This window comes from Fundulus heteroclitus, chromosome 9 (assembly GCF_011125445.2).
Source record: "Fundulus heteroclitus isolate FHET01 chromosome 9, MU-UCD_Fhet_4.1, whole genome shotgun sequence".
NCBI lineage: Eukaryota > Metazoa > Chordata > Actinopteri > Cyprinodontiformes > Fundulidae > Fundulus > Fundulus heteroclitus.
In genome coordinates this window covers 666,236-681,466 of record NC_046369.1, presented here as the reverse complement: position 1 = coordinate 681,466, position 15,231 = coordinate 666,236, and the positions used below count along the sequence as shown (strand labels likewise).

General features: G+C 44.8%; 1 protein-coding gene across 1 annotated transcript in view; it reads right to left on the bottom strand.

Annotated features, from left to right (window-relative positions):
* Nucleotides 1-14,846, bottom strand: part of LOC118564088 (NLR family CARD domain-containing protein 3-like) — a 66,551-nt gene extending 51,705 nt beyond the window's left edge. The window contains exons 1-3 of the mRNA XM_036140759.1: nucleotides 14,758-14,846; nucleotides 13,960-14,079; nucleotides 11,581-11,659 (exon numbers count right to left, since the gene is read on the bottom strand). Coding sequence (XP_035996652.1) covers nucleotides 11,581-11,659; nucleotides 13,960-14,079; nucleotides 14,758-14,846 — 288 coding nt within the window. The remainder of the gene's footprint in view (nucleotides 1-11,580; nucleotides 11,660-13,959; nucleotides 14,080-14,757) is intronic.
* Between the last annotated feature and the right edge of the window lie 385 nt (nucleotides 14,847-15,231).

The window sequence follows — 15,231 nt, the reverse complement described above, 5'->3', positions numbered from 1 at the left end:
GTATTTTGTTCCAATGCAGAATTAAATCAGCTTTATAAACAAGATATCAATCAATCAGAATTGTGGGTATTAATAATTCATATTTTTAAGAGCGTGGTGGTTGTCATGTTTCTGAATAATAATGCATAATAGTTACACTGGTTCTGATCCGATCATGAATCATTTACCGTCTCTCAGATGCTAAGGTACTCTTTCACACGCCTTAGCTGCTCTGAGATGCTGTTGTACTATCATGCTTATTGCATTTCTGTATGCTGGTGTGTTTTTCCACTATTTAATTTGAATATTTCATCTTTTTTTACCTGAATGTGCCGTATTATCAATAATTGTGCATTGCTTACTGTGGTATTAATTTTTCCTTTTATATTTGGTCTTTCTGATAAAGTTAATTTTCTGTGGCTTTAGAGCTACCTTCAGAGTAGATTAGATTAAATTAGATTTATTTATTTAAAAGAGGACAATGTAATTGTTTTTCATCTTTAGTCCCCTGGCCATGATTAAAAAAGCAATAAAATACAGGAATATAAAGCACAACACCAACACACAGTAACGACATGAGGTTGAACTCGATAGATTCTGACACAAAGACCACAAAACACTGCTGTTGTGAAAATAAAGACAATACAATACACCACAATACAGTACAAATATACAAATACAGCACAACAGATGTAGTTTTAGTGTTGACAGATGTTTATATCTACTAGCCATTTTTTCAAATGTATCATCTGGTAATGAGTGTCATTCCCTGGCACCTCTCACAGACCAGGCCAACTGACTAAAGGTGCTCTTCCTCAGAGGAATAACAGTCTCCTCTTCCTGAGCCTCTAGTCACTGTTGTTTCTCTGACTGTTGAACTCAGAGAGAAGCTGGGGCTAAATTATGACTTACTTTGGAAATCAAGCATAAATCTGCAAATTTGTACAAGTCAGTCTAATTCATAAAAACATACTTAAAACAATAATATACATAATTTAATACATCAGTGTTGGAAATGTCTTGCTTTTTTTTATCCATAACCTTAACGGCTTGTTGTACAATAATTCAACTGTATTCATCATATCATTTGAAGCCTATGACAGGTGGTTAAACAATAATTAAGGTGGCTAAAAATCATATAATCAGAATCAAGTTTATTGCCAAGTAGGTTTGCACTTACAAGGAATTTGACTTTGTGTTGATGGTCAGGGTCAAGGAATAGCCCCTCTGGTGGGAGTGGTGGCCGACTGGTTAGAAGTGTGCGCTCGCGCCCTGAAGAAGGATGCAAGTGCCCGGTTCGATTCCAACTGCCTGCACTCTGGGTCCCTGAGCAAGGCCCTCAACCACCAACTGCTCCCCGGGCGCCCCACAGTGGCAGCCCACTGTTCCCCAATGGGGATGGGTTAAATGCAGAGACCTTTGGGGATGTGGTGGCCTAGTGGTTAGAGCACAGAGCTTCGGTCCCAGAGGTTCTGAGTTCAACTCCCACAAGCTGCTATTCTGGGTCCCTGAGCAAGACCCTTAACCCCCATTTGTTCCCCAGGCGCCGCACAGTGGCAGCACACTGCTCCCCAAGGGGATGGGTTAAGATGCAGAAGTGAATTTCTCCATTGTGAGATCAATAAAGTTCAATTATTATTATTATTATTATTATTATGGTGCAGACAAATAAATAAATAAAATCAATTTATATACAGAAGCTATATACACTCAGTAAACTTTTAGATTAGATTAGATTCAACTTTATTGTTATTACACAGGTACAGGTACAAGGCAACAAAATGCAGTTTAGGTCTAACCAGAAGTGCAATAGCAGCAAGTGCAGGATAAACAATGGTTCCATAAGTACAGGACATGGGTTTTTACTGAATAAATATAGCGATGAATCCTATTATAAATGGAATTTTACTGATAGATTTGTCCTATGAGTATAATATATAGATAACTAGTATTGTGAACTAAATTTACAGCTGGATGTGTACCGAATATAATATACAGGTGGATATTACTATGAATAGAGTTTTACAGATATGTACAATAGCATAATATACAGATGACTGTTATTATAACAGCGTTTACATGTGCTATGAATAGATGTACAATATATGTATTACTATAGGCAGAATTGTGAGCATGATATACAGGTAGCTATTACTATAAAATGAATAAATAAAGTTGGGACAGAAGCTATTTAAATTAAGGTGCAGTGGAAGGTAATTGCATATTACAGTTAAAGTACGGTATTGCAATTATATATGTAAACAATTGATACTGTGAATAGACAGTCAGCAGTGCAAATCAATATTCAGTCAAGGTAAGTAGTGCAAGATACATGTTAACAGTTGTTACAATAGTAACTGTCAGGAGTGCAGGTGAACATTACAGTCTTGTGAATAACACAATAACAAAATGGAGGTAGGTGTGAGGAGGGAGAGGAGAGTCTATCAGTGGGGGTTAGAGTTCAATAAAGAGACAGCTCTGGGGAAAAAGCTGTTCTTTAGTCTGGTGGTTCTGGTCCGGAGGCACCTGAAATGCCTGCCGGAGGGCAGGAGAGAAAACCGTCTGTGGGCTGGGTGGGATGAGTCCTTAAGGATGCTGCGAGCTCGATGTAGGCAGCGTTTCTTCTGGATGTGCTCAATGGTGGGTAGTGGAGTTCTAGGGATGTACTGGGCGGCTTTCACCACCCGCTGCAGTGCCTTGCGCTCTGCAACAGTACAGCTCCCATACCACACTGTTGCACAGTTGGTCAGGATGCTTTCTATTGCACAGCGATAGAAGTTAGAAGTAACACAGAAGCTTGTAAGTCCTGAACGGGAGAGAGAGGCAGTGTCCGGAGTCACAGGCAGCTCTTGGCTTTGTTGATAAGGCCGGTAGAGGATGGGAAAAAACTGTTCTTGTGGCGTGAGGTTGCGGTCCTGATGGACCGCAGCCTCCTGCCAGAGGGAAGTGACTGAAATAGTCTGTGACTGGGGTGAAGGGATCAGCCACAATCTTCCCTGCATGCCTCAGAGTCCTGGAGCATACAGGTCCTGGAGAGATGGAAGATTGCAGCCAATCACCTTCTCTGCAGACCTGATGACACGCTGCAGTCTGCTCTGGTCCTTAGCGGTGGCACCAGCGTACCAGATGGTGATGGAGGAGGTGAGGATGGACTCAATGATGGAGGAGTAGAACTGCACCATCATTGTCCTTGGCAGGTTGAATTTCTTTAGCTGCCGCAGGAAGTACATCCTCTGCTGGGCTTTCTTGGTGAGGGAGTTGATGTTCAGCTCCCACTTTAGTTACTGAGAGATGATAGTTCCCAGGAAGCGGAAAGACTCCACAGTGTCCATGGTGGAGTCACAGAGGGCGATGGGGGTAGCTGGGGCTGAGTTCTTCCTGAAGTCCACAACCATCTCCACTGTTTTTACAGCGCTGAGCTCCGTCTGCGTTTGTCTGCGAACTTCAGGAGCTTGACAGACTGATGACTGGAGGTGCAGCTGTTGGTGTACAGGGAGAAAAGCAGAGGAGAAAGAACACAGCCCTGGGGTGAACCAATGCTGATGAACTGTGACTCAGAGTCATGTTTTACCAGCTTCACGTGCTGCTTCCTGTCTGACAGGAAGTCTGTGATCCACCTGCAGGTGGAGTCAGGCACATTCAGCTGGGAGAGCTTCTCCTGAAGCAGAGCTGGGATGATTCTGTCTGTACCTAGTATCCGCACTGAAGCTGGAAAGACAGCTTTTCAGTACTCTGCCCCCACAGCATGGAACAATCTTCAGAAAGACTGGAAGTTGAAGGATTTGATTCCGATTGGACATTTTAAACGATTGCTCAAAGGTTTGGAAATGAGATCTATGGTTTGTAACTGTTTTATGAAATTCTAATTTAGATAGATGTTGTTGTAAACTGTAATGTAAATTGTAATGTAATCTTTTGCTGCTATCTTGGCCAGGACTCCCTTGAAAAAGAGATTGTTAATCTCAATGGGACTTTTCCTGGTTAAATAAAGGAATAATAAAATAATAATAAATTGTGGTGAAGGCAGAGCTGAAATCCACTAGCAGGATCCTGGCGTAGGTTCCTGCAGAGTCCAGGTGCTGGAGGATGTAGTGAAGGGCCAGGTTGACAGCGTCGTCTGCAGACCTGTTGGCTCTGTAGGCAAACTGTAGGGGGTCCAGCAAGGGAACTGCGATTTCTTTTAGGTGTGAAAGCACATGGTGCTCAAAGGACTTCATAACCACAGAGGTCAGAGTGTCAGGTCTAAAGTCATTAAGTCCTGTGGTCCTTGGCTTCTTGGGATGAGGGATGATAGAGGAGGGTTTGAAGCAGGTTGGCACGTGGCATGTCGTCAGTGAGGTGTTAAAAATGTCTGTGAACACTGGAGACAGCAGATCAGCACAGTGCTTTAAGATGGATGGAGAGACAGAATCTGGTCCAGCAGCTTTCCGGGGGTTGTGTCTTCTGAAGAGTTTGTTAACATCTGTCTTGTGTTTCCGGTGGCGCCCCCGAGGCAGCGGCTGCGCATACAGCTCCGACCAACTCTCGACATTTTTAACAAAAAATGACGCCAAACTCCCTAGAAACCTCTCATCTACCCAGCCGATCAGTACTTGACCACAAGCACCTGTTGGAGTTACGGTCATGTAGTGTTTTTGGACTTTTAACTACTGCTACGCTGTAGTTTACGTGGCTGCGGCGTTCTACGAAGACCAGCCCCGGAGGCCTGTGAAGGGGCGGCCTCGACGAGCAGCTCATGCTGATGGAGAACGACGCAGAAGTGGTGTAGCCGGCCGAAGAAGCGCGGCTGCCGTGGAGTCTTAGCTGCGAAGCTAAAGGCTAACCCATTCAGATCGCCGCTCCCTTCCATCTGGCTTTCCAACGTCCGCTCACTGGACAACAAAAAAGACCATTTACAACTCGAGCGCTCTGTAAAGAGGGAGTTTAGAGAATGCTGTGTTCTGATTCTGACCGAGACATGGCTCAACTCAACAATTCCAGACCAAGCCGTTAGCCTGGAGGGGCTAGCTACTTTCCGCGTCGACAGGAACAAAGAGCTCAGCGGTAAGACCCAAGGAGGCGGACTCTGCATTTACATCAATAACACCTGGTGTAAAAATGCTTGAATAATCACAAGTTTTCGCTCTCCGGACATCGAGCTGATGATTATTAGCTGCAGACCTTTTTATCTGCCTAGAGAGTTCATCACAGAGGTTTACGTGCCTCCCAGCGCAAACACAAAAGACGCTATGGGTGTTCTCTATTGGACAATCTCTGAGGTGCAATCTGCACACACAGAGACGGTTTTCATCATTGCTGGGGATTTTAACCAGGCAAATATGAAAACTGTTCTCCCTCATTTCTACCAACATGTTTTGCAACTCGGGGAGAGAACACTACACAAACATAATAGGCGCATTCAGGGCAGCCCCCCGCCCCCATCTGGGCTCTTCAGACCATCTTTCTGTGATGCTAATTCCTGCATACAAGCTCCTGCTGATCAGAGCCAAACCTACAGTGAGGCAGGTGAGGGTTTGGACTCAGGGAGCAATGGCGTACCGCGAGCGAGCTATTTTTAGAAACGTAACGTCACGATGACGTCACATCACATGGTACGCAGTAGGGCAAGCTTGCATAGTACGCCGCTGTGTCGCTGTAAAAGAGACGTGCGTTACCCTTGGTTTTACTCGGTAAACGACTGCTTTTTCCAAATCTAAAACCATGGTTTTTAAACATTGTTACTATGGAACATGCAACAGCGACTCGAGGTACGCTGATCGGCTGCATATGAAGGATGTTTTCTTCAAGACTGCCAAGGAGAAATGTGTGCGCTGGGTACACCGGTGCGGTCAGCCTACACAACAGTTCAACCCGGAAAAAGTTACCAAATTCACCTACATATGTAGCAAGCATTTTGTCGGAGGAAAGGGCCCAACCGAAGAACATCCTGACCCAATTCCAGCGACATCAAGTAGTGAACAGGTAAGAGTATTTTGGTGGCCGACATGTTAATAATGAAGTGCCTGCTACCATGATAGCATATAGGCTATCATGGTAGCAGGCGCTAACATGATACCCTGCTACCAGGATAGCTTACTCAAAAACACTTCAAAAAAGACAAACATTAAACATATACCGATCCCTGGACGGTGATTACAAACAAAAAAACGGCCGACGACGCCATGACCGCCACGCAGGAAACCGTTACCGTTCGATCAACTCGGCCCGTTTTCCGGTCTTTTTAAGCCCTCGACACTCAAGCCATCGTTTGAGCTGAAGGTTGGTGTGTTCTTCGACAGTTCGGCCAGTAATCCGTGCGCCTGGGACATCGTCTTGCGAAAGTTTAATGGCTGCAAAGTCTGTCATATCGCTGGTTCTGTTGTGCGTGTAATAGCTGGTTGCTACGGGCGTTCTCTACCTGTATGCCCTACCTAAGCGGCAAAAGGGGCGTTGCTCTTGAGTCGGTGACGTCACGTGCGCCGTACGCCATGGAGGCGCTCCAGGACTGTTTTGAATGCTCTGACTGGGACATGTTCAAAGCTGCAGCAACTTATGAGGACAAGATTGACATTGATGAGTACGCCATGACTGTGTCAGCCTCCATCAACAAATGCATTGAGGACGTCAGCACCACAAACACTATCATCACCCGAGCAAACCAACGACCCTGGATTACTGTGGAAGTCCGTCAAGCGCTAAAAGCTCGGAACTCAGCCTTCAATTCTGGTGACAAGGAGGCTCTGAGGACAGCGAGAACCAACCTGAACCGTGCCATCAGGCTAGCGAAGCAGAACCACAGTCAGAAAATCCAGGAGCTTTTCCATTTTGCCAGCAACACCAGGAGCATGTGGAAAGGCATACGGGCGTTCACTGAATACAACACGCTCTCTCCCCGGTGGGTGAAGTTGATGCTGACTTCCTTAACGGACTAAATAACTTCTTTGGGAAGTTTGAGGCACTAAACAGCACTCCAGCAGTGAAAGCTGTTCCCCATCAGGAAGTGGAGGTCCTCCACCTTGACACTGCCGACGTGTGGAAGACTTTGAGGAGAATCAACCCGCAGAAAGCCCCAGTTCCCGACAACATACCTGGGCGGGTGCTCAAGGAGTGTGCAGGTCAGCTGGCTGATGTCTTCACAGACATTTTCAACACCTTGCTGGACCAAGCCACAGTGCCAGCATGCTTTGAGTCTGCCTCCATCATTCCGGTGCCGAAGAAACCTCAAGTCACCTGTTTCAATGACTACCGGCCTGTTGCACTGACTCCCATCATGATGAAGTGCTTTGAAAGGCTGGTAAAGGAACACATCGTCTCCAGTCTCCCTCAAACACTCGACCCGTTCCAGTTTGCCTACCGACGGAACCGCTCCACTGAGGACGCCATCTCCTCTACTCTTCATCTGAGCCTGGCACACCTGGAGGAGAAGAACAAGCACGTGCGGATGCTGTTCCTGGACTTCAGTTCAGCATTCAACACCATCATCCCACTGCACCTGGTGGGAAAACTGGAGCATCTGGGCTTCAGCACACCCCTTCGCAACTGGCTGTTAGACTTCCCCACCAACAGACCTCAGTTGGTCCGGGTCGGACAGAACACCTCTGATGTCATCACCCTCAGCACGGGCTGCCCTCAGGGCTGCGTCCTGAGCCCCCTGCTGTTCACCCTGATGACTCACGACTGCGTCCCCAGGTTCACCACCAATCACATCGTGAAGTTTGCTGACAACACAACGGTGGTGGGCCTGATCAGAGACGACAACAACCAGGACTACAGAGAGGAGGTGGAGCAGCTGGTGGGCTGGTGCAGAGAAAACAGCCTGATCCTGAACGCGGAGAAGACGAAGGAGATCATCGTCTACTTAAGGAAGAACCAGCCTCACCACGCTCCACTGCTCATCAACAACTCAGCTGTGAAGGTGGTCAGCAGCACCAAGTTCCTGGGGGTGCACATCACGGACAACCTCACGTGGTCTGTGAACACCACGTCACTGGTGAAGAGGGCACAGAAGCGACTGTACTTCCTGCGGAGGATGAGGAAACCCCACCTGCCCCTGCCCATCCTCACGACCTTCTACAGAAGCACCATAGAGAGCATTCTGACCAGCTGTCTCTCTGTGTGGTGTGGAGGCTGCAGTGCTTTCGAGTGGAAGAACATGAGGAGAGTGGTGAGGACAGCAGAAGGGATCATTGGGGCTCCTCTTCCCTCCATAAAAGACATTCATCTCAGCGCTGCGTGTCCCGAGCTCTAAACATCATCAGGGACCCCTCACACCTCCTCCATGGATTGTTCTCCCTGCTGCCTACTGAGAAGAGGTTCCGCAGCATCCGCTGCAGGTCCACCAGGTTCTGCAAAAGCTTTTTCCCTGCTGCCATCAGACTGTTGAACTGCTATCGAACTGCTGAACTACAACCCATAAACTCTGCACAACATTTGCATATTTACATATTTTGCATCATTGCATCTCCATCTAGCATTACAAATGCTGCCAAACTCTTAGTTTTAAAAAAATACTCACCTATACACTGTGACTTCTCCTGCATTGTCTACATTAAAATTGTTATGTCATTGTGAAATCTCTCTCTCTCTCTCTCTCTCTCTCTCTCTCTCTCTCTCTCTCTCTCTCTCTCTCTCTCTCTCGTGTAGACACCTTGATTACATTAGTATGTTATCCATTGGTTGTGTAAGAAATTACATTTTTTACATGTTTGTTATTATTACAGTTAGACTTGATTCGTGTGGAGTCAGATATTTTCTCTTATAACATGTTTAGTCAATGTAGAGGTCTTTTAGATATGCCACGTTTTAACGTGCCAAGGGAGGATGTGCAGAAGTTTGATAAACATCATTAAGGTCATTCTGACCTGACTGTCAGCAAGAGAGGAAACATCTGGAAAGAGGCAGTTACTTTGTTTAAATGTAATGTTCCGAGATATGTCAAATAGCGGAATTAATAGGCCTGTTTTTGAACTTTTAGATAGACATTACCCAGAAGTGGGTCCAGCCTGCCAAGAGGCTGGATGTCAGTAGATTGCAATACACGCCAATGGAGACACACAGACTGTTGTTACATCGCACACGCATCTCTGGGCCATAAAAGGCCTGTTTAAGATCATGAATTTAGAATACTCTGCTTGTACCCATTAGTACGTCCAAGGTGTAATAAAGGGAATTCTTGTTGACAATGACAAAGGAACTGTTTCTCTCCGAGTCTTCTTTCTTAAAGTTCAATAGTTAAATAATCTCCCTATATAATACACATACAGCTCTTTGGTTGACAATCTGTTGTTTTTAAATGTGATTTATAAGTACATTGGACTGGAAAAACGGGAGTTTCACAGAGGATCAGGGATGTTTCCTTGGGATGGACGTTGGGAGCCAGGAGAGGAAGCATTGCTTCAGCTGAAGACTGATCAACTGAAGCAAAAGCATCAGGGAACCCAAGGTTTCATAATGCTTTTGCTTCAGGGTGGATTCCTCTGTTGGAAACCATGGGATGCAGTGTTTCCTGATCTGATTATTCCTCCTTGGATAATTTGATAATTTCTCATGTTGCTTTAAATTATAAAGCTTTTCTTGGGTTACTTTTGAACACTGTGGATCTAAACTGGAATATATTTTTTCCTGGGATACTTTGTGACGCTGTGGATTTAAGTTGGATTAATCGTTTCTGTAGGAGCCATTTGTTTATTTTAATTATTTGACGATATACTTTCTTAATTTCTATATATCTTAATTTCTATGCCAGTTTGTTTCCATGTTTCCACCTATAGGTGAAGGCGGGAACTGCACCTTTAAAAGGCTGTGATGCAGGACAGCAGCTGTGTCTGATACAAGCTGAGACAGTCATTGACCGTGATTGGCACTGCAAACTTGGACTGATCTTTTGTTATACTCAAGTTTAATTTGTTACAATAAACCATCAAAGGACACACAATAATCATCTCCCGGATTTAATTTCACGCGTCAGACCACAGTATTGGACACCCAAGGTGGGAAAGGTTGTTAAGGAAAAGAAACAAAGAAATGGTAAAAACAACCAAATTGAAACAACAACTTTACCACTACAGTTTCCTTTGGATATTTTGGGACTCTGTGGATAATAATTGGGGTAACATTTAATTGCATATTTTGGTTATGAGTCAGATTACCCTTTCTTTGGATTTTGAGATATTTTTTATGATTTTCTTTGGGTTTTCTGTGCGGCTGTGGTTCCAGATTGCATTTATTCCTCAGTGCAACAACTGAAGACAAAGACCTGGACAACAGAAAAAGCCTGGCTGCTCCACTAATATCTGTTCCACAAGCTTTCAACTGCCTGGATGAGCTGTTTGCCAGTTTATCAATTTCCTCAACACCAGAGACCCATCAGATTCCTAATCATCTACACCGAGGACATCAGGACATGGATCGACTAAAGAATTCATCACTTAGGCTGTCAACAAAACCCTGCATCAGGACCAGAATCAACTCATCTCGCTGTGCAGTAAGGTCAGTGAGGAAGTGGGCAGAGGAACAACAGATGCTCTGAAGTCTGATCTCAGCTGCAGCAGAGAACGACCCTCAGCTGGGAGACAGCAGGAGAAGACAGGACTGAGGGGCCTGTGGACCATAAGAAGCTTTGTGTTCTGCCAAAGTTATTCAGCCCCTGTAATAAAAGGCTGCAAGTTATATGCAAGAGTGATTAACGTCCTGCTCTGGTCCTGCTAATCAAGACAAGTTTCATTCAGCCAAGAGGTCTGTCTTAAAGGAGAAGATTCCAGCATGTGTGAAAAAGAGAGTTCACACCTGCCTGTTGAAGATCCTCTCCACACCTGTTCTAGGAGCCGACCCCATGAGAGGAAAAACGATGGAGAAAGATCTGTTGCTCATCAAAGTTAGATTTAGAGTTCATTAGTATCAGCAAACTAAGGAGAGTTAGCTTAGTTAAATAAATTGCTGTTTTGATTTGATTATTATTTTTGCTTCTGCTGTTATTTTACCCTGGTAAGCATTGCTAATTATGGACTAATATTAAATTCTAAATAATTTGTGGACATTCAGTCATTAGAGTAATTTTCATCACTGAGTTCTTTGATGGTGGTAAAATAGTTCTGGTCTTGGTTCAGGAAGAATTAGGAGGTTTTCAAAGGTTGCCTTGGTCCAGTTTAAACATCATCCTGGTGACTTTTTCTTTCCTCCTCACTAAAATCTTTCTAGCTCAGATACAGATTGTAAAAGAGAGGAACAGCAGCTGTTAATGGTTGTGGGTTGAAAACCTGATCCCAGCAAGGCTACTTAGGGGCTAAATGGCAACAGGAAGAAGGGTGGGACGCTCTGAAGGATGTAGCTGTTAGCAGCTAGATGAATATTCTTCAGCACCAGCTTGAATAGATTACCTCAGAACTCTGGACCGGGTAAAACCCGACAGACTTAGGAACCTCAGACCCGTTAGATGGAGAGCTGGATAGAGTTAATCTCTTATAGTTAGGGACTTAGAGGGGGGGGGGGGGGCTGAACTCTGTGACAACAGAACCAAACATCAGAACCATGTTGGACAGACTGACGGTCCACTGGTCCACAAAGTCCAGCATGGAGACGACTGAACAGAACCAAAGGAAAAGTAGTTGTTGTACATGTACAGACCATAAATATGGAGTCCAGCTGCGTTTGATGCTGCCGGGCAGACGGACCTCTGGGAACCTCTGAGTTCTGCTGGTCCACTCTGTGGAGGAACCAGAACAATCAGGAATGAAGGAAATATTCATCCAGCAGTTTTCACACACCAGAACCACCCAGTAGACGATTTAAAAAGTAAGTCTCAAACATGGACTTCAAACTGTCCACACTGTCAGCAGATCTAATGCTGGTGGGGACAGTGACCCAGAGCTTGGAGACAGTGGAGGTGAAGGTTCTGTCCACACAGGTCTTCAGGACAGTGTGTGGGACATCCAGCAGGTTCTGATGACTAGATCTGAGGTGGTGTGGACCTGGAGGAGGTCTGAGATATGTGGCTGTGTGTCCATGTGAGGTTCTGTCCTGGCTGTGATGGTGAGTATTGAGAAATGGACCCTGTAGGTCCCTGGAAGCCAGTGAGCTCACATTATATCTGTCCACACAGAGACAATCAGAAGGTAAAGGTCCATGAAGGACATCTGGATGTGAGCAGAGAACCAGATGATCCAGGTAGTTTTAAATTATGAAGCTTTCCTTCCCTGCTGAACTGCTCTCACAACGCACACAGGAACCAAGTCTTGATGGGTCAGACTGGCTCTACCAGGTATTTCCCAGCGGGTCATGGAAATGTGATCCACTGTTAGTCTGACATGGAGCCAGGAAGCAGCAGAACCTCCTGATCAGCATCAACACTCCAGACATGAAGACATGAAGGTGTTTTCATCAGAACAGGGCAGCTGATTTCTGGAGATAACGGATCAAACCTCTGTCTGCAAATAGAACTGGAACATCTGAGAGCTCACTGGGAGGAACTGGGTTTCTGTTCTTGGCTCTTAATGAAATGTAACGGGTCATTTCCAGAACCTCAGACCAGACTGAGGAGACCGGTTCATACTAGGGGTGGTGATTGGCTAAAATATCACAACATGATTCCTTGCAGTGAAATCAGGATTTTATTAGTAACAATAAAGTAACAATAAAGCTGTTCAAGAAATATCTAGAGAAAATTTTAGGCCAGAGCATTTCTGACACATTTTAATGAGTTGCTGAGTAAACAGTCCAGTTAGCTCATTAACATGGAACAGAACCAATCAGAGTGAGCTCCAGTCCAAACTAAATCTTTGACTTTAACCAGAGAAAAGTGTTTAATGATGGCGACTAATCAATGAGGCCCAAAAGCAAACAGATCAGAGCTGTTAAACATGATGTAGCAGCATCCAGGACGCCTCCAACAACATCCATTCTTTCCACTTTCACTGCTGTGGTTCTGGAGAACATCCAACACACACCGCTTCACATATGAACATAGAACTGTGGGAAAAAGAGCTGAGCTCACATTAAACACATGTTGGAGTAAAACATTTCAGACTGACTCAGTTTCCACAGTGATATATTAAAAAATTATTTTTGTTCTTTGACGATGTATTTTGGGAAAAACTGGTTAGTTTTAAACTAAGAGCAACATATATGCTTGTGCCTATTATGTTGCTCACATAAAACTAAGAACAAGATGTGTTATTTTGCTATACCTTGTTTTAACTTGTGGTGGGAACCTATGACAATGTGTTATGGGAAAGACTGATTCTGTATTCCTGATTTTGCTTATATTTGCTGTATTCTGAGTTTGCAATGTTATTTTGCTTCACACACTGCTGAGATGCTGGGAATATTTTTGGTTTTGGAAACATGTTTTGGAAAGGGGACAACTGATCAGATGGGAGAGAGAACTGGCCACTCTCGCTCCCATCTGATACTTTGTTTATGGGTATAAAAAGGAGGGAACCGCCCTCATTCGATGAAGTCTGCCGTGGGTTCGTGTGGATGCCTCGCTGCGTTGATGTCGCTCTAACCGGACTGACCAGCTTCCGAGTTCTGTGCCATGGTAATAAACCTGTTGAACATCAAGCCTGTTTGAAAGCATGTTGCTTTAAATGCTTGCTACTTTGCGTGTGCGAAGTGCTTGCTGTTTGTTTGCTGTATTCTGTGAGGAATGATAAATGTAATAATATGTAATATCATCTTTATTGTCATTGAAACATACATTACAATGAAATTTATTCTCTGCTTTTAACCCATCACCCTTGGGGAGCAGTGGGCTGCCACTGTGCGGCGCCCGGGGAGCAATCGGGGGTTAAGGGTCTTGCTCAGGGACCCAGGGTGCAGGCGCTGGGGATCGAACCGGGTACTTGCATCCTTCTCTGAGTACAAGCGCGCTGCTCTAGGCCAGCACTCCCCACTATTATCCTAACAGAAACAGTGTTTGTGTTTTTATTTGTGTATTGCCAATCTCTTCCCAAATTTGAATAAAAATTTCATAAAACACAGTTACAGCAGTTAGATACAGCTCACCTCTCTGAGGACGGAGGTCCAGAAGATTTGAATTCATAGATGACATTCTTTGACCCGTCGCTCCTAAAGGACACACAGCTGGGTTCTGGTTCTGGTTCTGGTCTGAGACTCTGATGGATCCTGACAGAAACATTATGATCAAAACATCCTGTGAGGTTCTGTTGACATACCAGCCCACATTTACTTAATGGACCCATATGGGCAGCAACTGGACTGAAAATGGGACCCAGATGTAATTGTCTATAAGTTAAATAATGGCTCTGTGTTAATTGTCTATTTAGGTTTGATGCAGAACAACTCTGGGTAAAAACTGGGACCCATATGGGTTCCAGAGGTTCTGCTACATTTGATCTGATTAACCTGAGACCCATTAGAGATCCAGTCAGTACCTCCATAGAGGGACCAACTGGTTCTGTTGATCTGGTCGTATTTAGACAGAAAATAAATGTAAAGATTCTTCCATAAATGTCTGATCAGCCGTCCTTCTTTCTAGGATGAATAATGTTGAACACATGTTGGTCATCAAGATCCAGGAAATGTTCTGGAAGTTGGTGAGTTTTTCCAGATGTGTCCTGCTGGAACCCAGAGCTCTAAGCAACAGGCTGGTGTCACTCAGCTGGTTCTGCAACACTGACTTGCTGTTTGTCAGAACCCACTGGTACCATGCTGAGCTGCTCTGTTCAGTCTGGATGAAGCAGCAAAGAGGAACAGCAGCAGCTTCAGGACCACTTGGTCTCTTCTGGCCTGATATAGTGAGAACGCTGTGTGAAAAGACACAGTTAGAGATGCTGATCTCACCTCTGAGCGTGGCTCTGGCTCTCAGCTTCCCCACACAGAGTGGTTTTAGAGGGAGGGACTCCCTCCTCTCTGTCCTCACACTGATCCATGCTGCTGAATTCACATCAGCTCACACACACTTTCTACCTTCACCTGCAGAGGAAACACAAATCATTCATCTGCACATCAACTATGATCATCCTTTACATCATTAGTGCTGGAAAAAGATCAGCTGCTCCTCCTCTGATTGGCTCTTTTTCTCTGCTTCATATCAGTGTCAGTTGAATGCAGTCAGACCGCAGTGAGAGGCAGAGGAAGCTGCCATCAGCTGCTGTACTTCTACTATCAGTCCACTAGATGGAGCCATGGAGCAACATTTCATCCACTGACACTGATTCACTCTGACTGAACATCAGCAACTATTTTATTTCACAATCATCAAACTCTACAAGTGGATTATCTGCTGCATCAAAGCTGAACTATTTATTAATCTGA